The 27,991-nt window shown below is 60.1% G+C and overlaps 1 protein-coding gene across 1 annotated transcript; it reads left to right on the top strand.

Moving 5' to 3' along the window:
• The first annotated feature begins 35 nt into the window (after positions 1-35).
• On the top strand, positions 36-27,634 carry LOC133345327 (zinc transporter ZIP10-like). Its single transcript, XM_061555999.1, has 11 exons — positions 36-242; positions 4,092-4,226; positions 11,533-12,319; positions 14,174-14,351; positions 14,967-15,145; positions 15,557-15,730; positions 16,332-16,413; positions 17,127-17,339; positions 17,770-17,850; positions 18,183-18,373; positions 26,152-27,634. Exons 3-11 carry the CDS (start codon positions 11,543-11,545, stop codon positions 26,293-26,295), a joined length of 2,019 nt encoding a protein of 672 aa, XP_061411983.1. The 5' UTR covers positions 36-242; positions 4,092-4,226; positions 11,533-11,542; the 3' UTR covers positions 26,296-27,634.
• Positions 27,635-27,991: the final 357 nt, after the last annotated feature.

The following is a 27,991-nucleotide window of genomic DNA, read 5'->3' as shown; positions in this document are numbered from 1 at the left end:
AGCAGCAGGAGCAGCAGCAGGAACAGCAGGAGCAGCAGGAGGAGCAGCAGGAGCAGCAGCAGGAACAGCAGGAGGAGGAGGAGGGGGGCCAGGGGACACGATCGGAGCTGCGTCTCAGAGTTGCTGCCGCGGCCCCGGGATTGTGCCGCGGGTGTCGTCGCGAGTGGCGCTGCCCGGCACACACCTGGACCCCCCCCCCCGGCACACACCTGGACCCCCCCGCACCGCGCGCCCCACCGCAGGTAAACACGGGGAGATGGAGCTGCTGCTGCTGTGCCACCCCAAACTGCTTGCGCCTGGTTGTGTATACACATACACACGTTGTGTCTGTGTATACACATACACTGTCTGTGTATACACACGTTGTGTCTGTGTATACACACACACACCTGGCCTACCCATAGGTCGACTGAGCACGTGGTGCAGTGTGTTACCATCAGCACTGGTGGGGAGACAAAGGCGGCCAAGACTCTGTACGAAGAGCGAGGGGGCGATCCATGAACAGACACCCCACCGGTGTCTCGCGACCCTCAGGGCGCCCTGGGGTTGGTGGCGCCCTGGGGGCGGTGCGGGACGTGTGGACACGCACGCCCCGAGGGCGCTGACGATCTGTTCTCTCTCTGCTCTCTCGGGGACCGTCTGGATACGCATCGCCCCGTGTACACGCAGCGGTCGTGCAATGCTGCTGAGAATGTGCCGCCTTTAATATAAATGTGTAAATGTAGTCGGCGACGTTTCGGGCAATGTTTCTTCTTCATAGAACGCGTGCCACATTGTTTAAAGGCAGTGGAAATTAATGAACTGCCAGGGAGCCGTGTTGACGATGGCGTATGTCGAGAATACACACGTGTGTGTGTATTCTAGAACACACACACACGTGTGGTCTAGAATACACACGTGTGGTCTAGAATACACACGTGTGTGTGTGTTCTAGAACACGTGTGTGTTCTGGAACACATACACACGTCTTCTTGGTTCTTTCGGTAAAGTCACGTAGAAGGGAAATAATAAAAATAAAACATAATAAAATAATTCTCACGACGTTTCGGCCACAACGCAAGCAGCCGTCCTCAGGTGAAGAACAGGTCTGTCGAGAAGACAGTCTGAATGACACACCCCAGGCTTGGAGCGTCTATTTAAGCTGGGATGGAGGGGGAAGGGCGCCTTGACAAAATAATTTGCATAGCTTTAAATCGAAACATACACACGTGTGTGGTCTAGAATACACACGTGTGTCTAAAACACACACACACGTGTGTATTCTAGAACACACACGTGTGTGTGTGTATTCTAGAACACACGTGTGTGTGTGTGTGTAGTCTGTCGAGGCTCCCCGGGCGGGGCCTTTGCCTGAGGTCGCCGCTGTCGCGGCCAAGTGGAAGCGCCGCAGTTTGCGGGAGCCGCGTCCTGCAACGTGTCACCTGTCGCGTTTGTCCCGCGACTCCCTCGCACGCCGCCTGGGCGGCAGCCACCGCCTCGTGCACGGAGAAGCGCGGTGCAGCAACAACAGCAGCAGCAACAGCTTCAGCACCTGCAGCAACAACAGTTGCAAGCAGCAGCAGCCGCAGCAGCAGCAGCCACAGCAGCAGCAACAGCCACAACAGCAGCAGCAACAGCCACAGCAGCAGCAGCCACAGCAGCAGCTTCAACAGTAGCTGTAAGCAGCAGCAACAGCAGCAACAGCACCTGCAGCAGCCGCAGCAGCATCCTGCGTCCCGTGCCGTGGCCGCGTCCTCACGGGGAGCGGCGGCGCGGCGATTTGGGTGCGGAAAGCCGACATCGACCCCCCCTAGCCCCCCCGACTCCCGGCTAACGTCAGTGGCGAGCGCAGTGGCGAGCCGGCCCCGGTCGGCCCGTGCCCAGCGACCCGCGCTGAGCAGCGCGGTGCGAGCTGGGGTGGTCGCCCTCGTCCAGCAGTGGAGCGGCAGGGGGCAGTGCGGGGACGAGCACCATCACCATCGTCATCGTCATCATCATCCATCATCATCATCATCGTCACCATCCATCATCCATTATCATCATCGTCATTCATCATCATCCATCATCATCATCGTCACCATCATCATCCATCGTCATCATCTATCATCATCCATCGTCATCATCATCATCCATCATCATCGTCATCCATCGTCATCATCATGGTCATCATCATCCATCATCATCCATCATCATCGTCATCATCATCATCCATCGTCATCCATCGTCATCATCATGGTCATCATCATCCATCATCATCATCATCCATCGTCATCATCATCATCCATCATCATCGTCATCCATCGTCATCATCATGGTCATCATCATCCATCATCATCCATCATCATCGTCATCATCATCATCCATCGTCATCCATCGTCATCATCATGGTCATCATCATCCATCATCATCGTCATCCATCGTCATCATCATGGTCATCATCGTCATCATCATCATCCATCGTCATCCATCGTCATCATCATGGTCATCATCATCCATCATCATCATCCATCATCATCGTCACCATCGTCACCATCATCACCATCGTCATCGTCACGGGACCCCGCCGCCGCCACCGCCACTGTTCGAGTCGCGGGGTTCAGAGTCCACGCGGCCGTCGGGGCGCTGCGCGGCGTTCTGTGGCGTCTCGCAAAGTTCCACTTCGCCATCACCACCAACATCACCACCAACATCACCACCATCACCACAACTCTCAACATCACCACTATCAACATCACCACCATCACCACAACTATCAACATCAACATCACCAACATCCCCACCAACATCACCACCAACATCACCACCATCACCACAACTATCAACATCAACATCACCAACATCCCCACCAACATCACCACTAACATCATCACCAACATTCCACCAACATCACCACCATCACTACTATTCTTAACATCACCACCACCACTATCAACATCACCATCACCACCACTATCAACATCACCACCACTATCAACACCACCATCAACATCACCACCACCACTATCAACATCATCAACATCAGCACCATCAACAATCACCACCATCACCACCACTCTCAACATCATCACCACCACCAACAACAATCGCCACCACTCTCATCAGCAGCCATTGTCTATCCACTGCTGGACTGAGGGCCCCCACCCCCCTGCTCGCACCTCGTCCGAGTCTGCGCGCTCGGCCTCGCCTCTCGCGGCCTCGTCTCTCGCGGCCCCCGGCGATGTCCCAGAGGAGGCCGCGGGGCCACAAGCGGCGCGACTCCTCTTCACTGCTGCCGCTGCCACTCGCATCGACCCTCAAGCACCACGTGAACGTCGCAGCGACGTCGCTCTCGGGGTGCGCTGGGGGGGAGGGAGGGGAGCTCCGTCCAGAGCAGCCCAGGAACTTCTCGCACTTCGTCTCGGACCCCTGCGCTGTTCCCTCACCCAGGGGCGTCGCGCGAAACGTCGGTCTGCTTGCAATGACGAGTGGTGGTGGTGGCGGCGGGGGAGGGGGAGTGTGGTGGTTTGCGACCGTAGACGGTGCCGGACACCGTGCACGTGACCCGCGGGGGGTAGAGTTGACATACAGGCTGCTGCTGCTGCAGATATACAGACTGCTGCTGCTGTTGCTGCTGCTGCAGGCTGCTGCTGGCATACAGGCTGCTGTTGCTGCTGCTATTGCTGCTGCTGCAGGCTGCTGCTGCTGTTGCTGCTGCTGCAGGCTGCTGCTGGCATACAGGCTGCTGTTGCTGCTGCTATTGCTGCTGCTGCTGTTGGGATACAGGCTGCTGTTGCTGCTGCTGCTGTTGCTGCTGCAGGCTGCTGCTGCTGCAGGCATGCAGGCTGCTGTTGGCAGGCATGCAGGCTGCTGCTGTTGCTGCGGGCTGTTGCTGCTGCGGGCTACTGATGCTGCTGCTGCTGTTGCAGGCTGCTCCGACCTGTTGCGTATCTCGCGAGCGACTCGCCTCGCGACGGCTCGGACGAGAGACGACTCCCAAGAAGAGCCTCTGCGTGTCTCCACGTGCACGCGGACCCGCTCCTCCTCTCGTCCTCTGCGTGTCTCCACGTGCACGCGCACTCGCTCCTCCCGTGCGCTAACCGCGTCGTCGTCTCTCTGTCTCCGCTGCCGCCCAGGTGAGGTGCCCAGGTGAGGTGCCCAGGTGAGGTGCCCAGGTGAGGTGCCCAGGTGAGGTGCCCAGGTGAGGTGCCCAGGTGAGGTGCCCAGGTGAAGGTGGTGGCGGCCGTGCCAGGACAAGTGAACGCCGACAGGTAGGGACGGCCCACCGAGCGCCCGCACGCCGCTCGCCGGCGCGTGCGGGTTTCTGCGTCGATGCCCGCGTGCTTTTTATTGTTCGGCGCCATGTCCGACGTTTCGCGCACACCGCGCCCGACTACGAACACACCCACCACGAGGTACTCCGCTCACACACAAAAGACAAAGCTCCCCCTGTAGTCCACACAGGCTCGCCGGGGCAAGTGCTGTTAGCGGGCCACCTGTGTGTGGTCAGGCCGGGGCGGCGCGCGAAGGGACGCGTGGTGGCCACTCTGCACCGGCGCCCGTCCGGACACATTCGTCTCCAAAGTGCTGCTGTCCGCACACACCACCACCACCACACTCTGGTCTTAAGGCTGAGTCGACCAAGGGGGAGGCCCAGGACCGGTTCAGATCGCCGTCACTCGTTGTTTGTGAGCGGGAATCCCATGCGGGTCGCTGGGTCCGTAGCGCAATGCGCTGGCCCACTCCACTTACCGCTACCCACATCGCACGCATACCGGAGACTCGCGGTCATCGTTCAGATGGTTTGGGGAACACGCGAACCTGATAGAGCCAGGGCTTGATGCAGGAGAGGGAGTGGCTGGGGATGGGATTGCGAGGTGAGATGGAGAGGGCGGGGGGGAGTATTGAGAGGTGGGATTACAAGGCAGGATTGAGAGGGGGAGATTGTGAGGGGGATGGGGAGCGGAGGATTGCGACGTGTTGTTGCACCGTGGGATCGCGAGGTGTGATTGCACGCTGGGATTGAGACGTGGGATTAAGACGTGGGATTGCGAGGTGAGATTACGAGGTGGGCTTGAGACGTGGGATTGCACTCTGGTATTGCACGCTGGGATTGCGAGGTGGGATTGCGAGGTGGGATTGCGAGGTGGGATTGAGACGTGGAATTGCGAGGTGGGATTGCACTCTGGTATTGCGAGGTGGGTTTGCGAGGTGGGATTGCAAGGTGGGGTTGCGACGTGGGGTTGCGAGGTGGGATTGAGACGCGGGATTGCACTCTGGTATTGCCCGGTGGGATTTGCCCGGTGAGATCGCCTGGTGGGATCGCGAGGTGGATTGCGAGGTGTGATTGAGACGTGGGATTGCAAGGTGGGGTTGCGACGTGGGGTTGCCTGGTGGGATCGCCTGGTGGGATTGCGAGTTGGGATCGCGTCGCCCGCGGCCCTGAGCTGTTCCTCCACGTGGCCGAGGCTGGCGGCAGCGATGGGCGGTCTCCGCGTTTCCACCGAGCTTCTCGCCGCCTTCACCGAATCACAACTAGATCTGCACGCACGGCAAACAGAATACAGTTAGTAAACACCACACCTCCCTCGCTCATTCTGGCCATCACCACCCACGGGTAAAATGCCCTTGGCGAGCCACTCCGGTGGGTTTGCCGTCGTTGATTTACAACTCGGATTGCGTGGACGTCTTGCGCCACTGGTCGGTAAAACGACCAAAAAAACCCACCGTGCAGCCGCCTTGGCAGTCCGCTGCTGGATGCGAGCTTCTACCGCGAGGCGCTGCGGGTGTTTGGCCCAGACTTGACCGCGCGGTGTGGGGTAGGAGGGCCGGGCCCGGAAGGGATGCATCTCTCGCCGCTGGTGTTGGCCGTGGACGGGAATCGCGAACCGCTTCCGCCGGGCTCGTAGCGCCGTGCCGAAATCACCGAGTCCCGCCCGCCGCTAAGAGCTGCAACGTCCACGTGGCCGTGCGCTGGCCGCATCGTTGTTGCCATGGAGCAGGCCTAGGCCAGGCCGACCTGCAAAGTGTCCCACACCGTACTCTTTGGTTCTTTCGGCAAAGTCACGTAGGTCGAAAAACAATAGATCACGACGTTTCGATCGCAACACAAGCAATTGTCATCAGGTGGGACAACCACGGCAAGAAAAAACGGCTGTGGTTGTCCCACCTGATGACGATTGCTTGTGTTGCGATAGAAACGTCGTGATCTGTTATTTTCTACCTACGTGACTTTACAGAAAGAACCAGAGTATGGATTTCTGCAGTCACGAAAGCTTCAAATCAAGATTGTCTGGCCTGAGACCGCAGTGAGTGACCTGCACCCTCCCTCCCGCGGCGACGAGAAAGCACCAAGAGCCCTTGGGCATGACGAGCCGTGCAGACAATGCGCGCCAGCGATGACCTATTTAGGGTTCCTTCACCTGGGGGAGATCTAGGCCAGTCTTCTCCTGTTCGCACTCTTATCGCTACGAACACGGCCGTAGCGTGTACATCTTCAGTATTGTTATCTGTCTCCCTTACAAGCCCGACACTATCGCAGTTGGCTTTCACTTCTTGATTTGAAGCTTTCGTGACTGCAGGAATCCATGCTGTTTGGCTTTCACGTGATTATAATTGATAGTTCTTGCACTTTGAGCGCCGAGGACATAGAGGCAAACAGATATTGTCCCCGACGGCGAGACGCCCGATACATCTGTTGCTATTTCTGTGCCGTGTTCACATTGGCCCGAGACTTGTCCAAGGCCTGGCGAGAGAGGCAGACCGAGCGCCTGGCGTGCTGGTACCGGGCCGCCGTGACGCGCCCCGGCTCTTTGCGGTTTGTGGAACTCTCAACCCAAATCCGAGTCAAGTCAAAGTCCCCGCTGGAGACAGGGCGCGAGGCCACGTTGGCCGTTGCGCTCGCCTCTCTCCCCGCGAGCCGGATTTGAGCTACCAGGATGAACTCTGCGGCTCTCGCGGGCCCCGATGTAAGCGGGGGGGGGGGGGGGGAAACCCTCCGCGCCTCTCGCCGCGTTTTACTTTGAAACGAAATGCGTGGCGGCCGCTCCGTTCCACCGCCTACCTCGGCCACGGGGCAGTGACCTCTGGGCGTCAGGGTGGGTGACCCCCTGTGGTAACGCTCGCGCCTCGCACCAAAAACATGCTAAGTTCGATTCCCGGCTCGGGCACCTTTCTGCGTGGGGTTTGTGTGTTCTCTCCCCCTGCCCCGTGCATGGGCTTTCTCCTGTTTCTCCATGTGCTCCTCCCATAGCTAATGGAACACGCGTAGTGTGAGCGCCAGTGGCCAAACATCCCAAAGCTGAAGATTTACCTGCAAATTGCTCCATTGGGATCACACGCAACAGCAGCAGCAGCAGCAGAATTACCCCACCGATTGCAAGAGTTTGGCAGGGCCCTGGTGATAAAGTATGGAGGCTTTCCTGGGTCAACGAGCATTAATACATACATACAATTAAACCAGCAGCGTTCGGGAAACCGTTGAAGGCAGACGAACTCTCACTGAGTCTGACAGCGGTGAGAAGGAGGCAAGAGGCGGAAGACACGCGTGGCCGCCGTGTACGCTGTGCCCAATGTGCCCAACGTGCCTGCCATGCCCGCTGTGCCCGCTGTGTCCGCTGTGCGAGCCATTCCCCCCCACTCAAGCCGGGTGGAACGGCGAGTGTGTGGCGTAGTAGCCGTGTGTGTTGGGGGTGGGGGGCACCACGAGGCTCACAACCACCCAGCAACAAGCACGCCAACTTGGGATGCTCCACCTCCACCACCGCACCGTACTCGCTCGCTGTGCAAGAGCGAGAACCTCCAATTAGCACGGTTGGCTACGTACGGTGCGAAAGAAGTTCACCGTACGTACGAGAATGGCCCAGAGGCGCGCGGTGGAACCGCAGGCGGGCGGAAAGGCAGCGGCCAGGCGGGCAGCCGGTGCCCCCAAGGTCTGGCGTCCTCTCTGTATGCAGGTGTTAGCGGCCAACTAACTTGCTCAAACAAAAGTAAGGAACCGTAAAGAGAGGAAGACCTCACAGAGAATGGCTTGACGACGACGTCAGCAGTGATTGGTGCCAGAGAGCTGTGGCCACCGCTTGAGAATATTGGCACAAGGCAGCGGAAAGTGGAAACAAAAGACGAACATTGTGCAGTGGACACCCACCTGGTCGTGGATTGGCCTGTCTGTGAATGAGTGTCTGTGAATGAGTGTCTGTGGGACCACGTGTGCGGTGGGTGCGAGGAGCCAGCCACCCCAATAAAGACGGTGCCTGCGGTGCGTGAGAGACGACTTTGCCCATCGTCAGCCCGACTTGATGCCTCTCGTCGTCAGCATTTATCAATCGCCCCCTCTGCGGAATGCCAAGAGCTGCCACGAAGTGCTTCAGTCTCGCGCGGTCTCTTGGTGCTCGGTAAGAGGGCGGGAATGGACACCGGCGGAGGCTGCGTTTAGAGCAAAAAACAAAAGACGTGTTGTTTGTGTTTTTAATTGAAGGCTTCGCAGGACAACATTCCCAACATTCCGCACATTGGTCAGTGTAGATTACTCGGGCCCGCCACCCCCTGCACCTTATTTACGGCTCTAAGACTGAGTGTGTTTACCTTGGACTGTGAGACTATGTTTACCTTGTGTTTACTTTGGACTGTAACACTGTGTTTACCTTGTGTTTACCTTGGACTGTAAGACAGTGTGTGTTTACCTTGGACTGTGAGACTGTGTTTACCTTGTGTTTACCTGGACTGTAACACTGAGTGTGTTTACCCTGGACTGTAAGACTGAATGTGTTTACCTTGGACTGTAACACTGAGTGTTTACCTTGGACTGTAGGACAGTGTGTTTACCTTGGACTGTAGGACAGTGTGTTTACCTTGGAATGTAGGACTGAGTGTGTTTACCGTGGACTGTAGGACAGTGTGTTTACCTTGGACTGTGAAAGTGTGTTTACCTTGGACTGTAACACTGTGTGTTTACCTTGGACTGTAACACTGTGTGTTTACCTTGGACTGTACGACTGAGTGTGTTTACCTTAGACTGTAACACTGAATGTGTTTACCTTGGACTGTAGGACAGTGTGTTTACCTTGGACTGTAGGACAGTGTGTTTACCTTGGACTGTAGGACTGAGTGTGTTTACCTTGGACTGTAGGACAGTGTGTTTACCTTGGACTGTAACACTGAGTGTGTTTACCCTGGACTGTAAGACAGTGTGTTTACCTTGGACTGTAAGACTGTGTTTACCTTGGACTGTAAGACAGTGTGTTTACCTTGTGTTTACCGTGGACTGTAGGACTGAGTGCGTTTACCGTGAACTGTGAGACTGATTGCCCATTGTTAACGTGGGGGAGGGGGGGGCACGCTGGGTGTACTTTGAGGCCACGCTGGAGGTCACGGGGACAGACCCAGGTGCCCTGGGTTGACTGGCTGGCAGATGCACCGACTGTGCTCCCCACTCTGCCACTTCTCTGCGCTTTGCCCACGCTAAAGTGCGTAATTATACTCACTTAATTATATCCTGATTTGGCAAAAATGTCCAATGTGCTTTACCCCAACAAAACAATAAATGTCTTAATTAGCCTCGCCAAATAATTCGTCGTCTCATTCACAAATCCCTCTCTCCGCGTGCACAAATCATTACCAAGGGTTTCCCAGACAACCCATCGGCCGCACACGCGGCCCCATCTGGGAGTCCCAGGGGTATCGACTAGCGGATCGTGCGGCGGGTGAACCGTGGGTGAACCGTGAGTGAACCGTGGGTGAACCGTGGGTGAACCGTGAGTGAACCGTGGGTGAACCGCGGGTGAACCGCGGGTGAACCGTGGGTGAACCGTGGGTGAACCGTGGGTGAACCGTGGGTGAACCGTGGGTGAACCGCGGGTGAACCGCGGGTGAACCGCGAGTGAACCGTGGGTGAACCGTGGGTGAACCGCGGGTGAACCGCGAGTGAACCGCGGGTGAACCGTGGGTGAACCGTGGGTGAACCGCGGGTGAACCGCGAGTGAACCGTGGGTGAACCGCGGGTGAACCGTGAGTGAACCGTGGGTGAACCGCGGGTGAACCGCGAGTGAACCGCGGGTGAACCGCGAGTGAACCGCGGGTGAACCGCGGGTGAACCGCGAGTGAACCGCGGGTGAACCGTGAGTGAACCGTGAGTGAACCGCGGGTGAACCGTGGGTGAACCGCGGGTGAACCGCGGGTGAACCGTGGGTGAACCGTGAGTGAACCGCGGGTGAACCGTGGGTGAACCGTGAGTGAACCGCGGGTGAACCGTGGGTGAACCGCGAGTGAACCGTGAGTGAACCGTGGGTGAACCGTGAGTGAACCGTGGGTGAACCGTGGGTGAACCGTGGGTGAACCGCGGGTGAACCGCGAGTGAACCGTGGGTGAACCGCGGGTGAACCGTGGGTGAACCGCGAGTGAACTGTGAGTGAACCGTGGGTGAACCGTGGGTGAACCGTGAGTGAACCGCGGGTGAACCGCGGGTGAACCGTGGGTGAACCGTGAGTGAACCGTGGGTGAACCGTGGGTGAACCGTGAGTGAACCGTGGGTGAACCGCGAGTGAACCGCGGGTGAACCGTGAGTGAACCGTGGGTGAACCGTGGGTGAACCGCGGGTGAACCGTGAGTGAACCGCGGGTGAACCGTGGGTGAACCGTGGGTGAACCGTGGGTGAACCGCGGGTGAACCGTGAGTGAACCGTGGGTGAACCGTGGGTGAACCGCGGGTGAACCGTGAGTGAACCGCGGGTGAACCGTGGGTGAACCGTGGGTGAACCGTGGGTGAACCGCGGGTGAACCGTGAGTGAACCGTGAGTGAACCGTGGGTGAACCGCGAGTGAACCGCGGGTGAACCGCGGGTGAACCGTGGGTGAACCGTGAGTGAACCGTGGGTGAACCGTGAGTGAACCGTGCCCGCGTGGACGGGTTACGAGGGCGCGCGCAGCGGGCAGCCCGTGCTGAGCGGCACGCCGCTGGACGGACACTTTTATCTGCAATTGAAAACCCACCCGGGTGGGCAGTGACGGCCTTGCGGCGCACAACGAAGGAGTACGACTGAGAGGAAACCTCTCGCCACCAGACGACTAAACACTTGGCCTGGCAACGTGCCTTCCTTTCCCGCAGAGTCGTCTCTCTCTCTCTGTGTATGTATGTTGAACTTCTTTTGCACCTTACGCAGCTAACGGTGCTAATTGTGGGCGCGGGGGAAGGAGAACAACACTAAACACAAATAGAGTTCTACAGAAATTAGTTTTTAATCTCGACGATGATTTAAAAGTGCACAGCTCCAGTGGCTTCCTAATATCGGAAGGAAGAACGTTCCAGACGGCCGCAGAAGGGCATCTAAAATCGCGCGACGTGGCGACCGTCTTAGTTTGATGGCCAGCCAGGAGCCGCTGCTGCTGCGAGGATGACCGGAGTTTGCACGACGATGGGTTAATGCTCCTTGACGAGAAAAACGGAGAACCGTGGCCCCTACATCGCACGCGTGCATTGTAGGGGCCACGGTTCACAGGTGTTCAGTCTGCAGTCGCAGCTGCCTCTCGCCCATCTCCCTCGTATCCACCGCCGTCTCTCCCCCCGCCCTGTGTTTTGCTTTCAGTGCCGCGAACATGGAGGAGACTCCGGGCAGCGGCTTCCGCTCCGTGGTCGTGCCGCCGCTGCTGCTGCTGGCGCTGCTGCTGCTGCTGCAGGGCGTGCCGGCACGCTGCGCCGCTCCGCGCGAGCGGCCCACGTCCTCGGCGGGCGCGGGAGGCCCAGGGGAGGTCGGCACCATCGCTGCCGCCGCAGCGCCGGAGCTGCCCATGGCCGTGTACGAGCAGAAGTACTACCTGCAGAGACTGTTCACGCGCTACGGCCAGGAGGGGCACCTCTCCCTCGACGCCCTGCAGAAGCTGCTCGTCAACCTGGGCATCGGTGAGATCCGGGTGCTCGAAGATCAGGATGAAGATCACGATCACGATGAAGATCACGATCAGGACCACGATCAGGACGACGATCAGGACAACGATCAGGACCATGACCACGATCAGGATCACGACCACGATCAGGACCATGACCCCGATCACGACCGCGATCGGGACGAGGGCGACGCCGGGCATCGAGCTGGCCCTGACGGCCTCCCCGGGCCGATAGACCGCCGCAGGGACGGCTCGTCGAGCGCCGCCGACGGCGCGGGGGACGTCGGGCCACGGACCGCGGCCCCCACGGGCGGCGCCGGGGATTGGCGAGGGCCCCCGAGAGGCGCGCCGAGAGGCGCCCGCAGCGCCCGGGAGGTGCCCCACGGCCGCGGGGCGTGGGGAGCCGCGGAGAGGCAAAGCCGCACGGCGGTCCAGGACTACCTCGCGTCGCTGGGCTTGTCGGGAGATCACGGCCACATTCACGAAGAGGTGAGATTGAATCCCCTCCTCCCCCGCCACACAAAGGGGTAGACCGCAGTTAGTGTGTCGGCAGGTCGCACGTGGCGGGGTAACGTGTGGGTACTCCCACCTCTTCCAACACATCTGGCCAGCGTGGAAGAGTAGGCCCACCATTTTGTTTTCCCCAGAGGGGCTCTCCAGGGCTCCCCCCACCAGCAGTGGAGCGAGCGAGTTACTACGGGGTTGCGCCTTTACCCTTCGCAGTTTGTAACAAGTGAAAACCCCGGACTATGTCTGGTGGCAAGTGCACGTTTCTCGACTGTCGCGAGTGAGTCACATGAGTCACATGAGTCACACGAGTCAACGAGTCCATGAGTCACACGAGTCAACGAGTCAATGAGTCCGTGAGCCACACGAGTTCATCATGGTGAGCCTCCGCTGCCTGGCTGCTGGGGAACGCAGAACAGAGAGACTTTCTGTGCAGGCTGTGGACATCGCTCCTGCAATCAACAACAAAGGATTCGAGTGAGGGCGAAGCTTTGTTTTCCCCCAAGCTCGCGGCCACCGAGTAGCGAACCAACGCTGGCCAGCGCGCATTCCCACAGAGGCCACGCGTCACGCGGCGGTCGCGATGCTCTCACATGATCTCCGCGTGGTCTCATGAGCTGCTGCGTCCCGAGTTCACGGGTCAGGGTCATGCATTTCAGAGCCCGACTGCTATGGAGACGCTTCATTCCCACAAAGATAACAAAGATCCCTCGTATAGCCTGTTACAGACCGTAGGGGCAAGTGCTGTTGGCGAGTAGCAGCACCTACGAAGGCCGGAACGGCACACGAGGGGGTGAGTGGCCAGCACCACGCCCGCCTTTGTCTCCCCAGTGGCAATGTTTTTACACATCGCAGCAGGCACTCAATTAAGGCTGAATCGACTTAGTGGAGGCCCAGGACCGGTTCAGCTAATCGTCGCCGGTGTTGGCCGTGAGAGGGAATCGAACTCGGGTCGCCGGCTTTGTAGCGCAGCGCGCTCACCGCTACGCTACCGCTTCCCAAATTCCCACACATGCACACACGTGCTTGCGTGTACTACGGCGAGGCACCCTCGATCGGACTCCTGGCACGCGTACCGAACTCACGCCTTTAAGCTTCCAGTTGTTGTTGTTTTCTTCACCGCTCGCCACTCGCGTGCAACTCGTCGTTATCGTTCGGAATTGATCTCTGGGTTGGGCCACGTAACGATCCGGCCAAGACGATGTCTGTCGGGCAGACCCTTCACCGCCCGACACGGGCAGACCGAGCACGCGGTCACGTGGCGTACGAGCGCGCGTGGCTCCGTCGTGGTCGCGATCGGTCAGTTGAGCTTCAGTTCAGCTTATTGTGAAGTTCTCTGTGAGCTAAGAAGAAGCTCTTGAATCGGTGTTTCACCAACAAAAGCATCGCTTCCCCGGCAAACGTAACGTACATAACAGGTCGCGAGAAAAATATAACTAAAGGAAATACATAATGAAGGAAAACAAGCGGCAGCAAATCGCGTTATGTAGAGTACCTTACAAAATTACCTTTTAAACATTTAACTAAAGTGAGGTCGCGCTCGCCCATCGTCGGTCGCGCGCCGTCGAGTCGGAGGGCGGCTCTCACGCCGCCGCCGCTTCCCACCGGTGCGCGCCGTGGTGTCTCGCGTGACCCGGCCTCGCCGCGGCGTCTCACGTGACCCGGCCTCGCCGCGGTGTCTCACGTGACCCGGCCTCGCCGCGGTGTCTCACGTGACCCGGCCTCGCCGTGGTGTCTCACGTGACCCGGCCTCGCCGTGGTGTCTCACGTGACCCGGCCTCGCCGTGGCGTCTCACGTGACCCGGCCTCGCCGCGGTGTCTCGCGTGCGCCTGCAGTGCATGAACATCACCACGCTGCTGTGGAACTACGGCATGTCGTCGGCTTCCGGCGTCAACCAGGACCAGTTCATCTTCCTGTGCCCGGCGATGCTGTACCAGATCGACAGCCGCGTCTGCGTCAAGCAGCAGCACGACCGCCACGGCATGAGCGGCGCCGCCACCGCGCCCGACACCGGTGAGGAGCGGCGCGTTACGGGAAGAGATTTTTATTTGTCGGTGAAGGTGGGGAGCATAGCTGTCGGTGCATAGAACAGTACAACGGCGTGCAGTTTTACTGCGCCCCCCACTCCTGACAAGATAGCGCAGCGGCGCCGGCGCCGGCCTGCAGCGCGTGCGTGTTTATGGCTGGCGGCCGCCCGTCCACACGCCGGCCAGGCCCGGGCCTGCTTGGCTTCCGGGTGCACTCCGCTGGCACGGTGCCGGCGTGAGCATCGCTTACAAGGCAACGCGAGGCTTTCGGGTGCTGCTCGAGCGGAGCGAGGAGTCGACGTGGTCATGGGCGACGGTGCGATGCGAGCATGGTAGAGAGAGCGGTCGGTGGGGAGAGCGGTGGGGAGAGCGGTGGGGAGAGCGGTGGAGAGAGCGGTGGGAAGAGTGGTGGAGAGAGCGGTCGGTGGGGAGAGCGGTGGAGAGAGCGGTGGGGAGAGAGGTGGAGAGAGCGGTGGGAGAGCGGTGGGGAGAGCGGTGGGGAGAGCGGTGGGGAGAGCGGTGGGGAGAGATGTGGAGAGAGCGGTGGGAGAGCGGTGGGGGGAGCGACGCGTGCGCGTTTGACGTCGGCTCGGTGGGGCAGGTGCGGCCGCCTGGGGCTGGGGCTTCTTGGCCATCACGGCCATCTCGCTGCTCTCCCTGCTGGCCGCCGCCTTCATCCCGGCCCTGTCGCCCGACGCGCTGTCCAGCATCCTGGGCTTCCTGGTGGCGCTGGCCGTCGGGACCTTGAGTGGCGACGCTCTGCTGCACCTGCTCCCTCACGTGAGGGCCCCACCCCCCCTACCCCCCCACCCCCCCACCCCCCCTACCCCCCCACCCCCCCACCCCCCCTACCCCCCCCCCCTATCCCTTCCTCCTCTCCACGTACACAGTCCCCACCGACGGTCGCATCGCATCGATGACCTTCCGCAGCCGTGATCGTCGGTAGCTGCGATCAAGGCTTAACCTCGCCCGGGTCACGGCCTAACCCAGGCCAAGTCCCTCCTGCGAGCTCCGAGCACGACCGGCTCGGAGCTCTTAGCTCCGAGTCGCCCGGCCACCATCCTGGCTCGGGGCTTCGAATCCCCGACTGGGGCCCGGCAAAACGCCGGCGTCCCTTCCTCCCCGACGCCGTCGCGCGCCGAGCCGAGCGCCTCCCTGAAGGTGGCGCGTCGCGGTGCTGCGGGGCTGCAGGCGCAGGGCGGAGGACACGGCCACGAGCCGGGAGGGGCCGGCGGGGACTGGACGAGCGGCCTGGTCGAGCGGCTGCTGCCGCTGGGCAAGGGGATGGTGGCGCTCGGAGGCGTCTACCTCATGTTCCTCCTCGAGAGTCTGCTGCCCCTGCTGCGCGTCCGGCGCGAACAGAAGGCAAGCCACCCGGTGCGCGCGTCCGTCGCGCGGGTCCGTCCCGCGGGTCCGTGCCGCTTTTCTGTCCCACCTGCATGCATGTTTGGGGACACGCCTGTTGCAATAATAATAATTTCTTATGTACCCACGCCGAGTCCAGAGGTTATTTTCAGGGGGGCCCTGCATCCCGTCAGCCATATGGCCTCCTGGGAGTGACATTTTTCAGCAGCATTGGTTCAAGTCGGGACCAGTTTCAACATTCGGCGTCTCATCAGCAGTCAGGCTTACCTGAACCAGTGCTGCTGATAGGCGAGGACGCTCTCTCGAGCGGATGTGGGTCCTCGTGGAGAAGCCTCTGTGCCGAGGCGGCGTGTTGCTCAAGTTTGCGCGTTACAAAGTGACACTGTTTATGTTGCCGTGAATAATGGCACCCGAGTTCGCTACTGCCTGGCGGCAGGGAACGTGTCGACAGCCGGGTTGCACGGTGACGCCGCGGTGATGACGTCGTGGTGATGACGTCGTGGTGATGACGTCGTGGTGATGACGCCGCGGTGATGACATCGCGGTGATTACGCCGTGGTGATGACGCCGTGGTGATGACGCCGCCGCTGTGTCCTTGCAGAAGAGAGAGGCCCGGGAGGCGCGCGAGGGAGGAGAGAAGGAGGCGCCGCCCTGCGAGGAGTTGGAGCTCAAAGTTGACGCAGGTGAGGAGAGTTGTGGGAGGCTGCCAATGGTGGTGAGCGGGGAATGATGGCGGTGGCCGGTACCGCGGCTGGCGGGTGATGGCGGGCGGGTGATGGTGGGCGGGTGGTGGGCGGGTGATGGTGGGCGGGTGGTGGGCGGGTGATGGTGGGCAGGTGATGGTGGCGGTGGGCGAGTTTCTTGCTCGGTTCAACAAAGCGTTATGCCCCTCATCCACGTACGACTTTGACGGTGCTGATTGTCGCTGGCGGCCTGACGTTTTGGGCCTTTGGATCTGCAGCCGGGTGTTTTAAATCAGAAATATTCCCTTTCATTTCACGCCGGTGATTGCAAACACACCGGGAAATATGCAACGGGCGCTTGTGCCCGCGTGACGTTTCGGTTCACTGGGCTGTGTGGGGCGCTGGAGGTGAGGGTCAGGGTTACGAATAGGCGTAGTGCGGACCGGATCTGATCGAAAAGAAACCAATTATGAATCGTATTCAGGTCCCGCTGAGCAACGAAAACGTCCCCGCGGCCGATCAGATTACCAACACGCAGAGATGCCCCCCTTGCACGTGGCGACGGCTCTCGGCCGTGCGCAAAGCCACCGCTGCGCAAGAACTGCATTGCGGTCATTCCATTTGTGGCTCCGTCGCTTCCGTCCTGCGCCGGGGGCCGCTCTCGGCCCTGCGCCACGCACGCGGCCACCTCTGATCCCCGGCGCATCTTCCAGCGCACCAGTCGGGCGGCGGCCACGCGGAGGAGGTGTCGCGAGAGGACCGGGACCCGGACCGTCGCCACGAGGGCCGTGCCCACGGCGGGGGCCTCGGGCAGCACCGCGGGCACTCGCACGCGCCCCCCGGCGGGGCGGGACACGTCGGCAACATCGCCTGGATGGTCATCATGGGCGACGGCCTCCACAACTTCACCGACGGCCTCGCAATCGGTGCGTCCGCGCGTGTGTGTGCGTGTGTGTGCACGTGAGTGTTTGAACATGTTATTTGGTGTTTGAATATCTTAACACCTGCTGTTTTATTCCCATAAAGGGTAAAACCTTCATACTTACGTGGGTGTGTGCATCTGCCAGTCAACTCGGTCAACCCACGGCACCTGGGTCTGTCCCGTGACCTCCTGCCAGCGAAGCCTTCGACACTTCACGTGACCTCTAAGCGCACCTAGCCTGGCACTAGCGCCGTGGTGACTTCGCCACGGCTCGATGGCGAATGGCGACCATCGTCGTCGTCCTTGGCGTCGTCCTTGTTGTCGTCATTGTTGTCGTCGTCATCGTCGTCGTTGTCGTCGTTGTTGTCGTTGTCTTCGTTGTTGTCGTCGTCGTTGCTGTGCGAGTGGCTGACGTGGTGCCCGCACCTTGGCAGGGGCGGCGTTCAGCAGCAGCGTCACGGTGGGGCTCAGCACCTCCATCGCCGTGCTCTGCCACGAGGTCCCCCACGAGCTCGGTGAGACAACCCCCCCACCCTCCCACGCCCCCCCACCCTCCCACGCCCCCCCACCCTCCCACGCCCCCCCCACCCTCCCACCCTCTCACGCCCCCCCCACCCTCCCACCCTCCCACACCCCCTCCACTCCCCGCACTCTCCACCCCCCCACCACCCCCCACTCCCCACCTCGTCACCCCAACTCGGGCCCCCCAGCAGGGCTCCTCGGCCCTCTCGCGCCTCTCTCCCTGCAGGCCCCGGCGTCCTTGAGCCGCTCACGGAGCGTGGAACTCCCTCCTCCACCTTCTTTGTCTATGTGCCCCCCCCTCGTCATCACCCCCCCCCCCCCCCAGGTGACTTTGCGGTGCTGCTGCGGGCCGGGATGTCTCTGCGCCGGGCGGTCTGCTACAACCTCCTGTCGGCGCTGCTCGGCTACCTGGGCATGGCCATCGGCGTGGCCGTGGGCCGCCACCTCCACTCCTTCACCCTCTGGATCTTCGCGCTCACCGCGGGCTGCTTCCTCTACGTGGCGCTCGTCAGCATGGTACGGGCTCGGGGGGGGGGGGGGGGGCGGTGGCCGGGCGGCTCGCGGCGGCAGAGCGAGCGGCTCGAGGTCGGAAGGTCGCGAGTTCGCATCCTGGCCGGGGGGAGGGGGGGGGGGTGACTCGGTCGATCGTCGTCCCTCGCGTCACCCTCGCCAGGGAGACTTCTCCGGTCTCTCTCGAGCTCTCGCCTGGTCAGAGAGCACCACGTCATGGAGAGCGGTCGTCCCACGGAGAGACTCGCCTCTGCCATAGCAACGTGGAGTTCCCACCACTGGGTCTGCAGGGCTGTAAAGCAGGAGATGAGCGCCAATGTCTGGACCCTGAGCAGGGATACCCCCCCACCCCGACCCCGGTGCAGCAGGGGTCCTGTCGTGGGACCGGCAGGGCAGCGCGAGCAGGAGCTCCTGCCACCGCCTGGTTGGCGCGGAGCGAGCGGTTGCCGTGGTCGGTCGCCGCCTGCTCCCGCGCCGCCGTGTGGGAAGGGGACGACGGCGTTGTCACTGCTCCTATCGTCGTCGCACCGCCGTCATATCGTCGCCGCACGAATGACGACGATCGAAGGCGGCAGTGAAGTGCCGCCCCCGTAGCCAGACCGGCAGGACTGCGGCTCGTGCCGTGCCGGCCGTCGCGAGGCGGTGGCCGCAGGGCCACGCCGCTGGACCACGCCGCAGGGCCACGCCGCTGGGCCACCACCCCGAGAGAGGCCAAAATGGAAAAACGCCGTTCACTTGATAACAACAACAATAACGGCAACAACAATGACCTATTTACCTGGTCAAACATTCTAGTGCAGCTGGCATGCTTTGGCTGTGGGGGTAGGGAAGCAGAGGAGAGGTCCGTGCGGAAGAGGAGGAGAACACGTATGGCTATCTACGGTTCATCGTGGATACACCACGCGCCCTCGGCGTGGACGTGAGGGAGAGCCGCAAAGGGGGGAGCGGGCCCCGTTCCACGGGGCACCCATCAACTCTGAACCTCCAGCGCCATCTAACGTCTCGCGCGTGCACAACACAGCGCCCTGTTGGTACAAAACACAGCGCCCTGTTGGTACAAAACAGCATTCCTGGCGTGACTTTGGTGGAATCGGCGCGTGTCATCTCCTGTTTTCTTTGCCGGCTGCCCTGCGAATTCTCCGTCGGCTTAGATCCAACGCGGCCCCACGGATCTCTCTCCCCCCCCCCCCACTCCCACCCCCCCCCCCCCACTCCCAGCCCTCCCACCCCCGGCTCTCCCTTTCCCGTGGCCCCCTCCGTGGCAACCCCAGCTGCAACAAATCCCTGCCGCTTCCCCCCCCCCGCTCTCACGGCCACCCCCACCCCGTGAGATTCCACCGCCGTGAGTTGGTGCCGCGAATCCGTCGCGCTGAAATATTTGCCGTGAAACGCGGAGCTTGGGGGGGGGGGCGCGGTGCAGAGATCGCTCACCCCCCCCACCCCCCACTCGGGCGAATGTCTCGCTGCGGAGTTTGTGCGTTCTCTCTCTGTCTCTCTCTCTCTCTGTCTCTCTCTCTGTCTCTCTCTCTGTCTCTCTCTCTGTCTCTCTCTCTCTCTCTGTCTCTCTCTCTGTCTCTCTCTCTGTCTCTCTCTCTCTGTCTCTCTCTGTCTCTCTCTCTCTGTCTCTCTCTCTTTTTTTTTACGATCAGTGGAAACAAGAAGATGCTCGGTGTAGTCGGCACTTTGCTTCGTTCATCATTTCGTAATTTTTTTTTTAAATAATAGCTTTGCTTTATGTAAACCCCCACCTCTCGCTCACTCTCTCGCTCACTCTCTCGCTCACTCTCTCGCTCTCTTTCGTTCTGCACGCAGCCCTTCTCGCAGTCCAACGGCCTCCGACGGGTAGCTCATAACAGCATGCAGAGCTCCCCATCATCTGCCACCAAACACACGGCCTCCTCCAGCGCCCACTGCTCCTTGAAGGCCGGCACGGCGTGGGTCAGCCGCGCATGGCGGAACTCCAACCCACACAGCCTGGCTCCGACCAGAGCGCGGAAGATGCCCAGGCTGCTGGCCGGTCGTTTCCCCTCCAGGACCACCTTCCTCACCCTGTAAATGGCGAGCTTGGCGTAGCCGACGAGCACGTTAACCAGCCCCTGAAGATGTTGGGGTCCGTCGCCCTTCGGGTATCTAAAGATGAGGACCGTCGGGGATAAGTGGAGGCTGAACCTTAGGAGGATGTTTTTGAGGACCTTGAACAACAAGTACAGGCTCTTGCACTCCACGTATTGGTGCGCCACCGTCTCCACTTTACCGCAGAACCGGCACTCCGGGGACGTGTCGGTGAAACGCGCCAGGGAGGCGTTGGTGGTGACGGTGCCGTGGGCGATGCTCCAGCTGAGGTCACCGATGCGGTTGTACGTCGGGCTTGAGTAGAGTTGCCTCCAGCGAGGCCTCTCCGGAGAGATGCAGGGCATGGTCCTTGTGGTTCCTCAGGGTTTCCTGTTGGTGAAACCGGACCATGTAGGAGTAGAGCACCTTTCTCTTTACATTTGCGAAGGCCTCCTCCGGTAGGTTTTCCAGCCGGCACAGGTTGTGATCCGCCTTCGCTTGTCGGCATTGGCGATGCAGTGGCACGACGGAGAGCTCCGGTGGAGGGGGACCGAGAGGGGCCTCGTCATCCCCAACGCCGATGGGGGGTGTTCTCCCCACTGCCGCTGAGAAGGCTCCCTTGGCTTCGGCCAGGATCCGGGCAGCCACCCGGAGCGACTGCAGCCCCGTCTTTGCGGCCATGTCTGCTGGTCCGAGCCACCGGCCCCGTGTTCCACGCTCCACCAGATCTCCCATCCTGGTGAGCCGCGCATTGCTGAGGCGCCTCTCCATGCCGGGGATGGCGGTGGTGGATGGCAGCTTTGTCTGCGGGTTCCTGAGGATCGGTTCGAAGACCAGATCTTCAGCCGATTGCGGCTGGTTCAGCCTCCTGACAGCGAGGGAGCTCCATGTCTTGCAGGACGCTCCTGTAGAAAGGTGGCAGCTGTCCCAGTGGGAGGCCCTGCAGGTCCAAGTAGAATAGTTGTTTGGAGCACTGCAGACCCCCCAGCTGTTTCAGGAGGAAGGAGGCCGTGATGCTCCAGGCCGGTGCAGGGGCGGCAATGCAGGAACTTTTGTGCGGCCTGCAGTCGGAAGGTGGCCAGCTGACTCCGCACGCACACCAGCCCTTGACCGCCCTCGTCCAGTGGCAGGGCCAGGACCCCTGCCGTGACCCGGTGTCCTCCGCCCGACCAGAAGAAGTCGAGGACTCGCTTCTGAAGCGCGTTGACGAGGCTCATGGGGGGGTGCAGGGAGAAGAGTCGGTGCCACAGCATGGACGTCTGTCTCTCTCTGTCTCTCTCCGCCCCCTGTTCCGCGTGGGGGGTTCTCTCCGGGTTCTCCGCTTGTCTCCCACCCGCGGCTAGAAACGCGCAATTTTCGGCGGCGGTGATGGCCACACATCTCAGCCGCAGCGAGACCCGCCTCGAACACAGCCTGGGGGTGTGGGCCTTCCCACTCACCTCGCCCTTCTCACGCTCACCCCGCCCTTCTCACCTCGCTGGGGGTTACCCCCGGCTCGTGGCGGGTGACGGTGGCAGGGAGGTGCGCACCGCGAGTTGCCCAACCCTTGCCAGCCTCCTCCCGCCTTCCTGCCACTTTCACCCTAAGCCCCCCCCCCCCTACTGAGTCCCCCCCCCTACTGAGTCCCCCCCCTACTGAATTCCCCCCACTGAGCCCCCCCCACTGAGCCCCCCCCACTGAGCCCCCCCCACTGAGCCCCCCCCCACTGAGCCCCCCCACTGAGCCCCCCCTTCAAGCAGAGCCGCCCCCGCGGCTCACCCGGGGGTCAGGCGGGGTGCAGGGGGAGGGGTGGTGGGGGAGGGGAGGGGTTAGCGGGGGCTGCTTGGGGAGTTGGGGAGGAGGGGGGTTGGTGAGGGAGGGGTGTGGGGGGGTGTTGGTGAGGGAGGGGTGAGGGGTTGGTGAGGGGGGGGTGAGGGGGGGGTGAGGGGGTTGGTGAGGGAGGGGTGAGGGGGGTTGGTGAGGGAGGGGTGAGGGGGGTTGGTGAGGGAGGGGTGTGGGGGTTTGTGAGGGAGGGAGGGGTGTGAGGGGTTGGTGAGGGGGGGTGAGGGGGGTTGGTGAGGGAGGGGTGTGAGGGGTTGGTGAGGGGGGGGTGAGGGGGGTTGGTGAGGGAGGGGTGTGGGGGGTTGGTGAGGGGGGGGGTGTGGGGGGTTGGTGAGGGGGGGTTGCGATGTCCGCGTTGTTTGTTTTGCTTGAGGTGGTCCCCGCCGGGACACTAAGAATGGGAAACTCGCCGCGTGTTCTCCCGAGTTGTGTTTACAGGTGGCGACAGTTTCGCGAGCGGAAAGGTGATGTCATTGCGCAAGATCAGCCGCGTGCTCGGGAGATTGTTTTATTATTATTATTGCAACGAACTTGGAACCCCAGTCGGAAAATGTAACTCCACGTGAGAACAATGATTGAACAATGATTGTACAATTATTGTACAATGATAGCGCAGCGCGCTAAACACTACACTACCGCTCCCCACACTCATACACGCACACACAGACACATACACGCTCTCGCACACACACACACTCATACACACGCTCTCTCACACACGCGCACACACACACACATGCTCTCACACACACACTCACATGCTCTCATACGCACGCACGGATGTGCACGCACACACATTCTCACACGGGCACGCACACACATTCTCGCACACACGCACACACATTCTCGCACACACGCACACACATTCTCGCACACACGCACACATATTCTCGCACACATGCAAACACGCACATGCAACAACATCAACCGCCATTCGCCACTAAGTAGCGGTGTAGTCACCACGACGCTTGTGCAGGCTATGTGCACCTTGAGGCCACGTGAAGTGTCGAACGCCCGCTGGCAGGAGGTCACGGGGCAGACCCAGATGCCACAGGTCGACTGAGATAACTGGCTGATGCACCACCTGTGCCCCCTACTGTGCCAACTTGCTGTGCTTTAGCCACCCGGCGCTCCGCTCTTTGTTGTGAGCGTCGCTCCTCCACCCTCCGTTGTTGTTGGAGGGCGACTACCTCCAACTGCCCAGTAGCGTCCTTCACGAGCCTCCTCCACAGAGGCCGATCTTGACACCGCTGGTACCAGTCATCGGCAAGTCCACTCCACATCCTCCTGTACCACATCACTCCATCTCTCCTCTAGCCCGTGCCGCGCCTGGTTAAACCCAGGATGGATCGTAGGCAGGCCAGCCTAAATGTTTCTAACCAGCGAAGATCTTCCATTAGGGGGGTCCACGTTTCGCAAGCGTAGAGAAGGGAGGGAATGACCGTGGCCGAGAAGACCTGAAGCTTCGTGCAGAGTGATAGACCAGGTAGCTTCCACACAGCGTTACGCAACCAATGAAAATATAATGCCGCTCGACTGATTCGGAGTGAGACTTCTGCTGTTAAACCGGAGCCGGTCATGAGCACACTGCCCAGGTATGGGAAACTCTGCACTCTCTCTACAACTGCCCTATCAGCAATTGGGAGTTGTGGGGGTGGAGTGTCCGATAGTACAAATTACCGAGGCAGGTGCTTAGTTTTGGTGGGGCTGATGGTAAGGCCCCACCTCTTGGTGGCAAGCTCCAGGTTCAGCAGCAGCGCTTCCAACTCATCCTCTGAGTGAGCAGCAATTACCAGATCATCGGCATACATAACGTGGTTGAGCAGCAGGGAGCCATCCCTTGACCACACCCGGGCATCGATCAGCCTCCCATTGTATCTGTACCAAATGGAAATTCCTCTGTTACAGCTATTAAAGGTTTCACGAACTACGTGGTCAAAATAGATGTTAAATAATGTGGGAGGCAGAGGACATCCCTGTCACACCCCAAGGTGTACAGGGAATGGCTCTGACTCCCGGCTATGTAGTTTTACCCAGGCCCGCTCACCATCATGAAGGTCCTTAATGATCGTGAGCAGAGGGTCAGGGACTCCGAAAGCATGAACAACCCAGAGCCCAGGCCTACTGATGGTATCATAGGCCTTGACCAGGTCAATAAAGCAGAGATGTAGGTCTTGTTGGAATTCCCTACACCTCTGCTGTAGCAGACGGACAGAAAATATGGCATCTGTGCAGGACCACCCTTTCCTGAAACCGCATTGGGGCTCTGCAAGACTCTCCTCAGCGTGGCTAGCAAGGCGATGTTGAATAATCCTTGCCAGGAGCTTTCCCGGTACACTGAGGAGTAAGAAGCCCCTGTAGTTGTTACGGGGCATCCTTCCAATCCTGTGGAACCTGTCCAGTGGTCCAGACTGTTGTTATGATGTCATCTAGGGCAGTCTGTGCACAAACGCCACCCTCCCTCAGCATTTCGCTTGGGAGATCATCTCTGCCCGGTGCCTTTCCTGGTCTCAGACTCTGGATCGCCTTCAGTATTTCCTCAACAGATGGCACCTCAGCCAGCCACTCACAGATGGTGACTTCCTCCTCCAATATTTGAGGCAACGCAGCCTCAGCAGGGTCATCCCCACTTTGTCCCATTTTGTTTTGCTGGCTGAGGTTTTTCCCCTCCCTCAGGACCTCACAGAAATGCTCAGCAAATCTGCAAACCTATTCCTGGAGGTCGGAGATTGGATAACCGTTCTTTCCCCTCATGATGGTAATAAGTGTGGCGCTGCAGGTTACTTTTTTGATGGAATTAAAGAGCGATTTGTGATCACGGGCCACTCAGGCAGACTCCATGTCCTCAGCAACCCGCGACTACCACCCATTCTTGAAGCGCCTCATGGCCCTCCGAACCTCCGAGCGAAGGCTGCGGTAAGCATCCTCATTCTCCGACGTGGGATGCTGTAGCCGATGAGAGTGGGCCTGTCGCTTTTTCTCAGCCAGCTTGACCACCTCCTCTGTCAGCCAGGGTCTCTGGGGAGGGCTGCACCGTGTGCCCACAGCTCCCGCTCACCCTGCGTGCCACTCAGTGGTTCCCCCATCTGCCTAGGGAGTCGTCCGCTCCAATCCAGGTCTTCGGATCTCGCGACGGTGTACAATGAATGCGCATTGCTTGAACTCAGCTGTAATGAGCCCTAGGGGCTGGATCTCTGCCCCTTTTTTGTCTTTTTCCAGCAAGCGCCACGTGCTTCCATCACATTCGTGTGTGTGTATATGACTAGGCCTTGACAAACTCTGTGATGAAGTAGAAGATTGTTTTTGTTGCTTTCAAGTTGTGCTCCCTAGTTTTGATCAACTGCAGGATGTTCCCAGCTGCTGCTGCATCTTCTGTGTCGCGTCGTCGTCATTGGAGATTCCACGCCGAGACGCCGGCGGTGACTCGCGCGTCGGATGGAGCTCCGCCTGCCACTCTCCTCGTGTCAGAGCGATCGCCTCCAGGATGCGGCGCCGCGTGCCGGGGGATGACCCCGGAACCCCGAGTGGGCGGTGCCACCTGGGGACCTTGTAGTTCCCACCAGCGCCACAGCTGAGGCCCCGCTGTGGGACAGGGGGGGGGGGTCAGTTATTGGTGAGATCGCAAAGAGGGTCTACGGCTCGTGACTGAGGCGCGATGGCCCCGGCAAAGGCCGACTCTGATGCTGATGCTGAGAGACCGAATGTCGACACCGGTTCGTCGTTTGCATTGCACCGACGCGCTCCCAGAATGCCGTGTGGAAGGGGGGGGGGCGTCTTGCCTGCTCGTGAATGTTGTGGCTTTTATTCTGCACGACGACGCCCACGGCAGATCCTCGCTGCAGCAAGAGGCCATCCGCCCTGACGCTGCCGCCGCTGCTACTACCCCTCCCTCTCGTTTCCGCCGCCCGCAGCTCCCGGAGCTTCGCGCCGACGGCCGCGGGCCCAGGGGCCTCGGCCACTTCCTGCTGCAGAACGCCGGCCTCCTCCTCGGCTTCGCCATCATGTTCCTCATCGCCCTCTTCGAGGACAGCATCGCGCTCAGCCTCAGCTTCTAGGCCGCAGCGGCAGCAGGGGCCGGGGAGCGCCCTCGCTTGCACACCGGCAACGCACGTTGTGGTTGTTGTGGTTGTTGTCGTGGTTGTTGTTGTTGTCGTGGTTGTTGTTGTCGGGTGTTACACATCCCATCGACCGCACCCCGGCGGTATCCGAATGGCCGAGCCCCGTTCGAGCCTCGGACGCAGCAGGCGTCACGTGACGCCTGCTGGGACGCAGAAGGCGTCACGTGACGCCTGCTGGGACGCGGGCGACCGGCGCGTGACTCCGTCGGCGTCCCAGCGGCACGAGGCGCCGCCGCCTCGCGGCGAGATCGCGGTGGACGCTCAAGAGCAACTTGAGGGAGCGATTGGTGCGGCACGCGGCGAGAGAGTGGGGCTCGCTCGCTCGCTCGCGGGGAGCGGCGCGCCACATGCTGCCATCTCCGTTGCCCTTCATCTCACCGGCTGAGCCCAACCACCTGACCTTTGAACCCTGTGTTCCCTTGGAGGTCTGTGAGCACGTGGAAGTGTGTGTGAGTGCGCGTCCACGTGAGTTTGTGTGAGTGCGCGTCCACGTGAGTTTGTGTGAGTGCGCGTGTGTGAGTGCGTGAGTGCGTGAGCACGTGCACGAGCGTGTGAGCGCGCATGTGAATATGTGCCCACGTGGAGAGCGGTGGCGCAGTGGTTAGCGCGCTGCGCTACGATCCCAGCGACTCGAGTACGATTCTCGCTCACGACCGACAACGGTGGTGAAAATTTTGTCCGTCCTGGGCCTCCCCTAGGTCGACTCAACTTTAAACGCAAACCCGGTGCGGTGTGTAAACATCAGCACTGGTGCTGGCCTCACCACCTCCTTGCGTGCCGATCCGGCTTTAATAGGTGCTCGCTAACAGCATTTGCCCCAGCAGTCTGTGAAAGGCTGTACGGGCATCTCTGTCTCTCTCTTGTGTGTGCACCTGACAGTATTTGGGGTGCTGCAGTTGCTGTCAAATCGCGGCAACCCGTTCCTTTTAGCCTCGCCGAGAAAATTGTTTACGTAACATTTTATGCAGCTGAGCAGTATCATTATATTGAAGATAATGGTGAAGTATCACGTTTAATTTAGCTTAATGATGCCATCACTTGTTAAGTATTAATGTTAACATTGCTATTCCAAGATTGTGGTCGTGAGATTTACACACAAACAGAAAAGCCATGGTGTTTTTATATTGTCCTTAACTCAATTCAAAATAATTCAATTCACAATGTTTACCGTCTATGTTACGCTGATTATAATGAGTCATTGCTGTCTTTTAGATGCAGCGGATATGTACCTGGGCCTGATGCCTAAGACAATTAAAACTCAATGACGCGTCACGTATCCACGCGCTGTGTGTGCTGCTCCACCATCGTGTAACGAACACACCGTGATACTAGAACCCAGCCTGTGATGTTAGAACCCAGCCTGTGACACTAGAACCCAGCCTGTGACACTAGAACCCAGCCTGTGATACTAGAACCCAGCCTGTGATACTAGAACCCAGCCTGTGACACTAGAACCCAGCCTGTGACACTAGAACCCAGCCTGTGATACTAGAACCCAGCCTGTGATACTAGAACCCAGCCTGTGATACTAGAACCCAGCCTGTGATACTAGAACCCAGCCTGTGATACTAGAACCCAGCCTGTGTTACTAGAACCCAGCCTGTGACACTAGAACCCAGCCTGTGACACTAGA

Source organism: Lethenteron reissneri, chromosome 21, assembly GCF_015708825.2.
Source record: "Lethenteron reissneri isolate LAM-NWPU_2019-01 chromosome 21, ASM1570882v1, whole genome shotgun sequence".
Classification (NCBI taxonomy): Eukaryota; Metazoa; Chordata; class Hyperoartia; order Petromyzontiformes; family Petromyzontidae; genus Lethenteron; species Lethenteron reissneri.
This window is presented reverse-complemented; position numbering and strand designations above follow the sequence as displayed.

Excerpts from the sequence above, each read along its gene's own strand:
- LOC133345327 (XM_061555999.1), top strand. The coding sequence starts at position 11,543 with ATGGAGGAGACTCCGGGCAGCGGCTTCCGCTCCGTGGTCGTGCCGCCG. Across the intron at positions 16,414-17,126 it reads GGAGCTCAAAGTTGACGCAG|CGCACCAGTCGGGCGGCGGC; the intron begins GTGAGGAGAGTT and ends CGCATCTTCCAG. Across the intron at positions 17,851-18,182 it reads CGAGGTCCCCCACGAGCTCG|GTGACTTTGCGGTGCTGCTG; the intron begins GTGAGACAACCC and ends CCCCCCCCCCAG.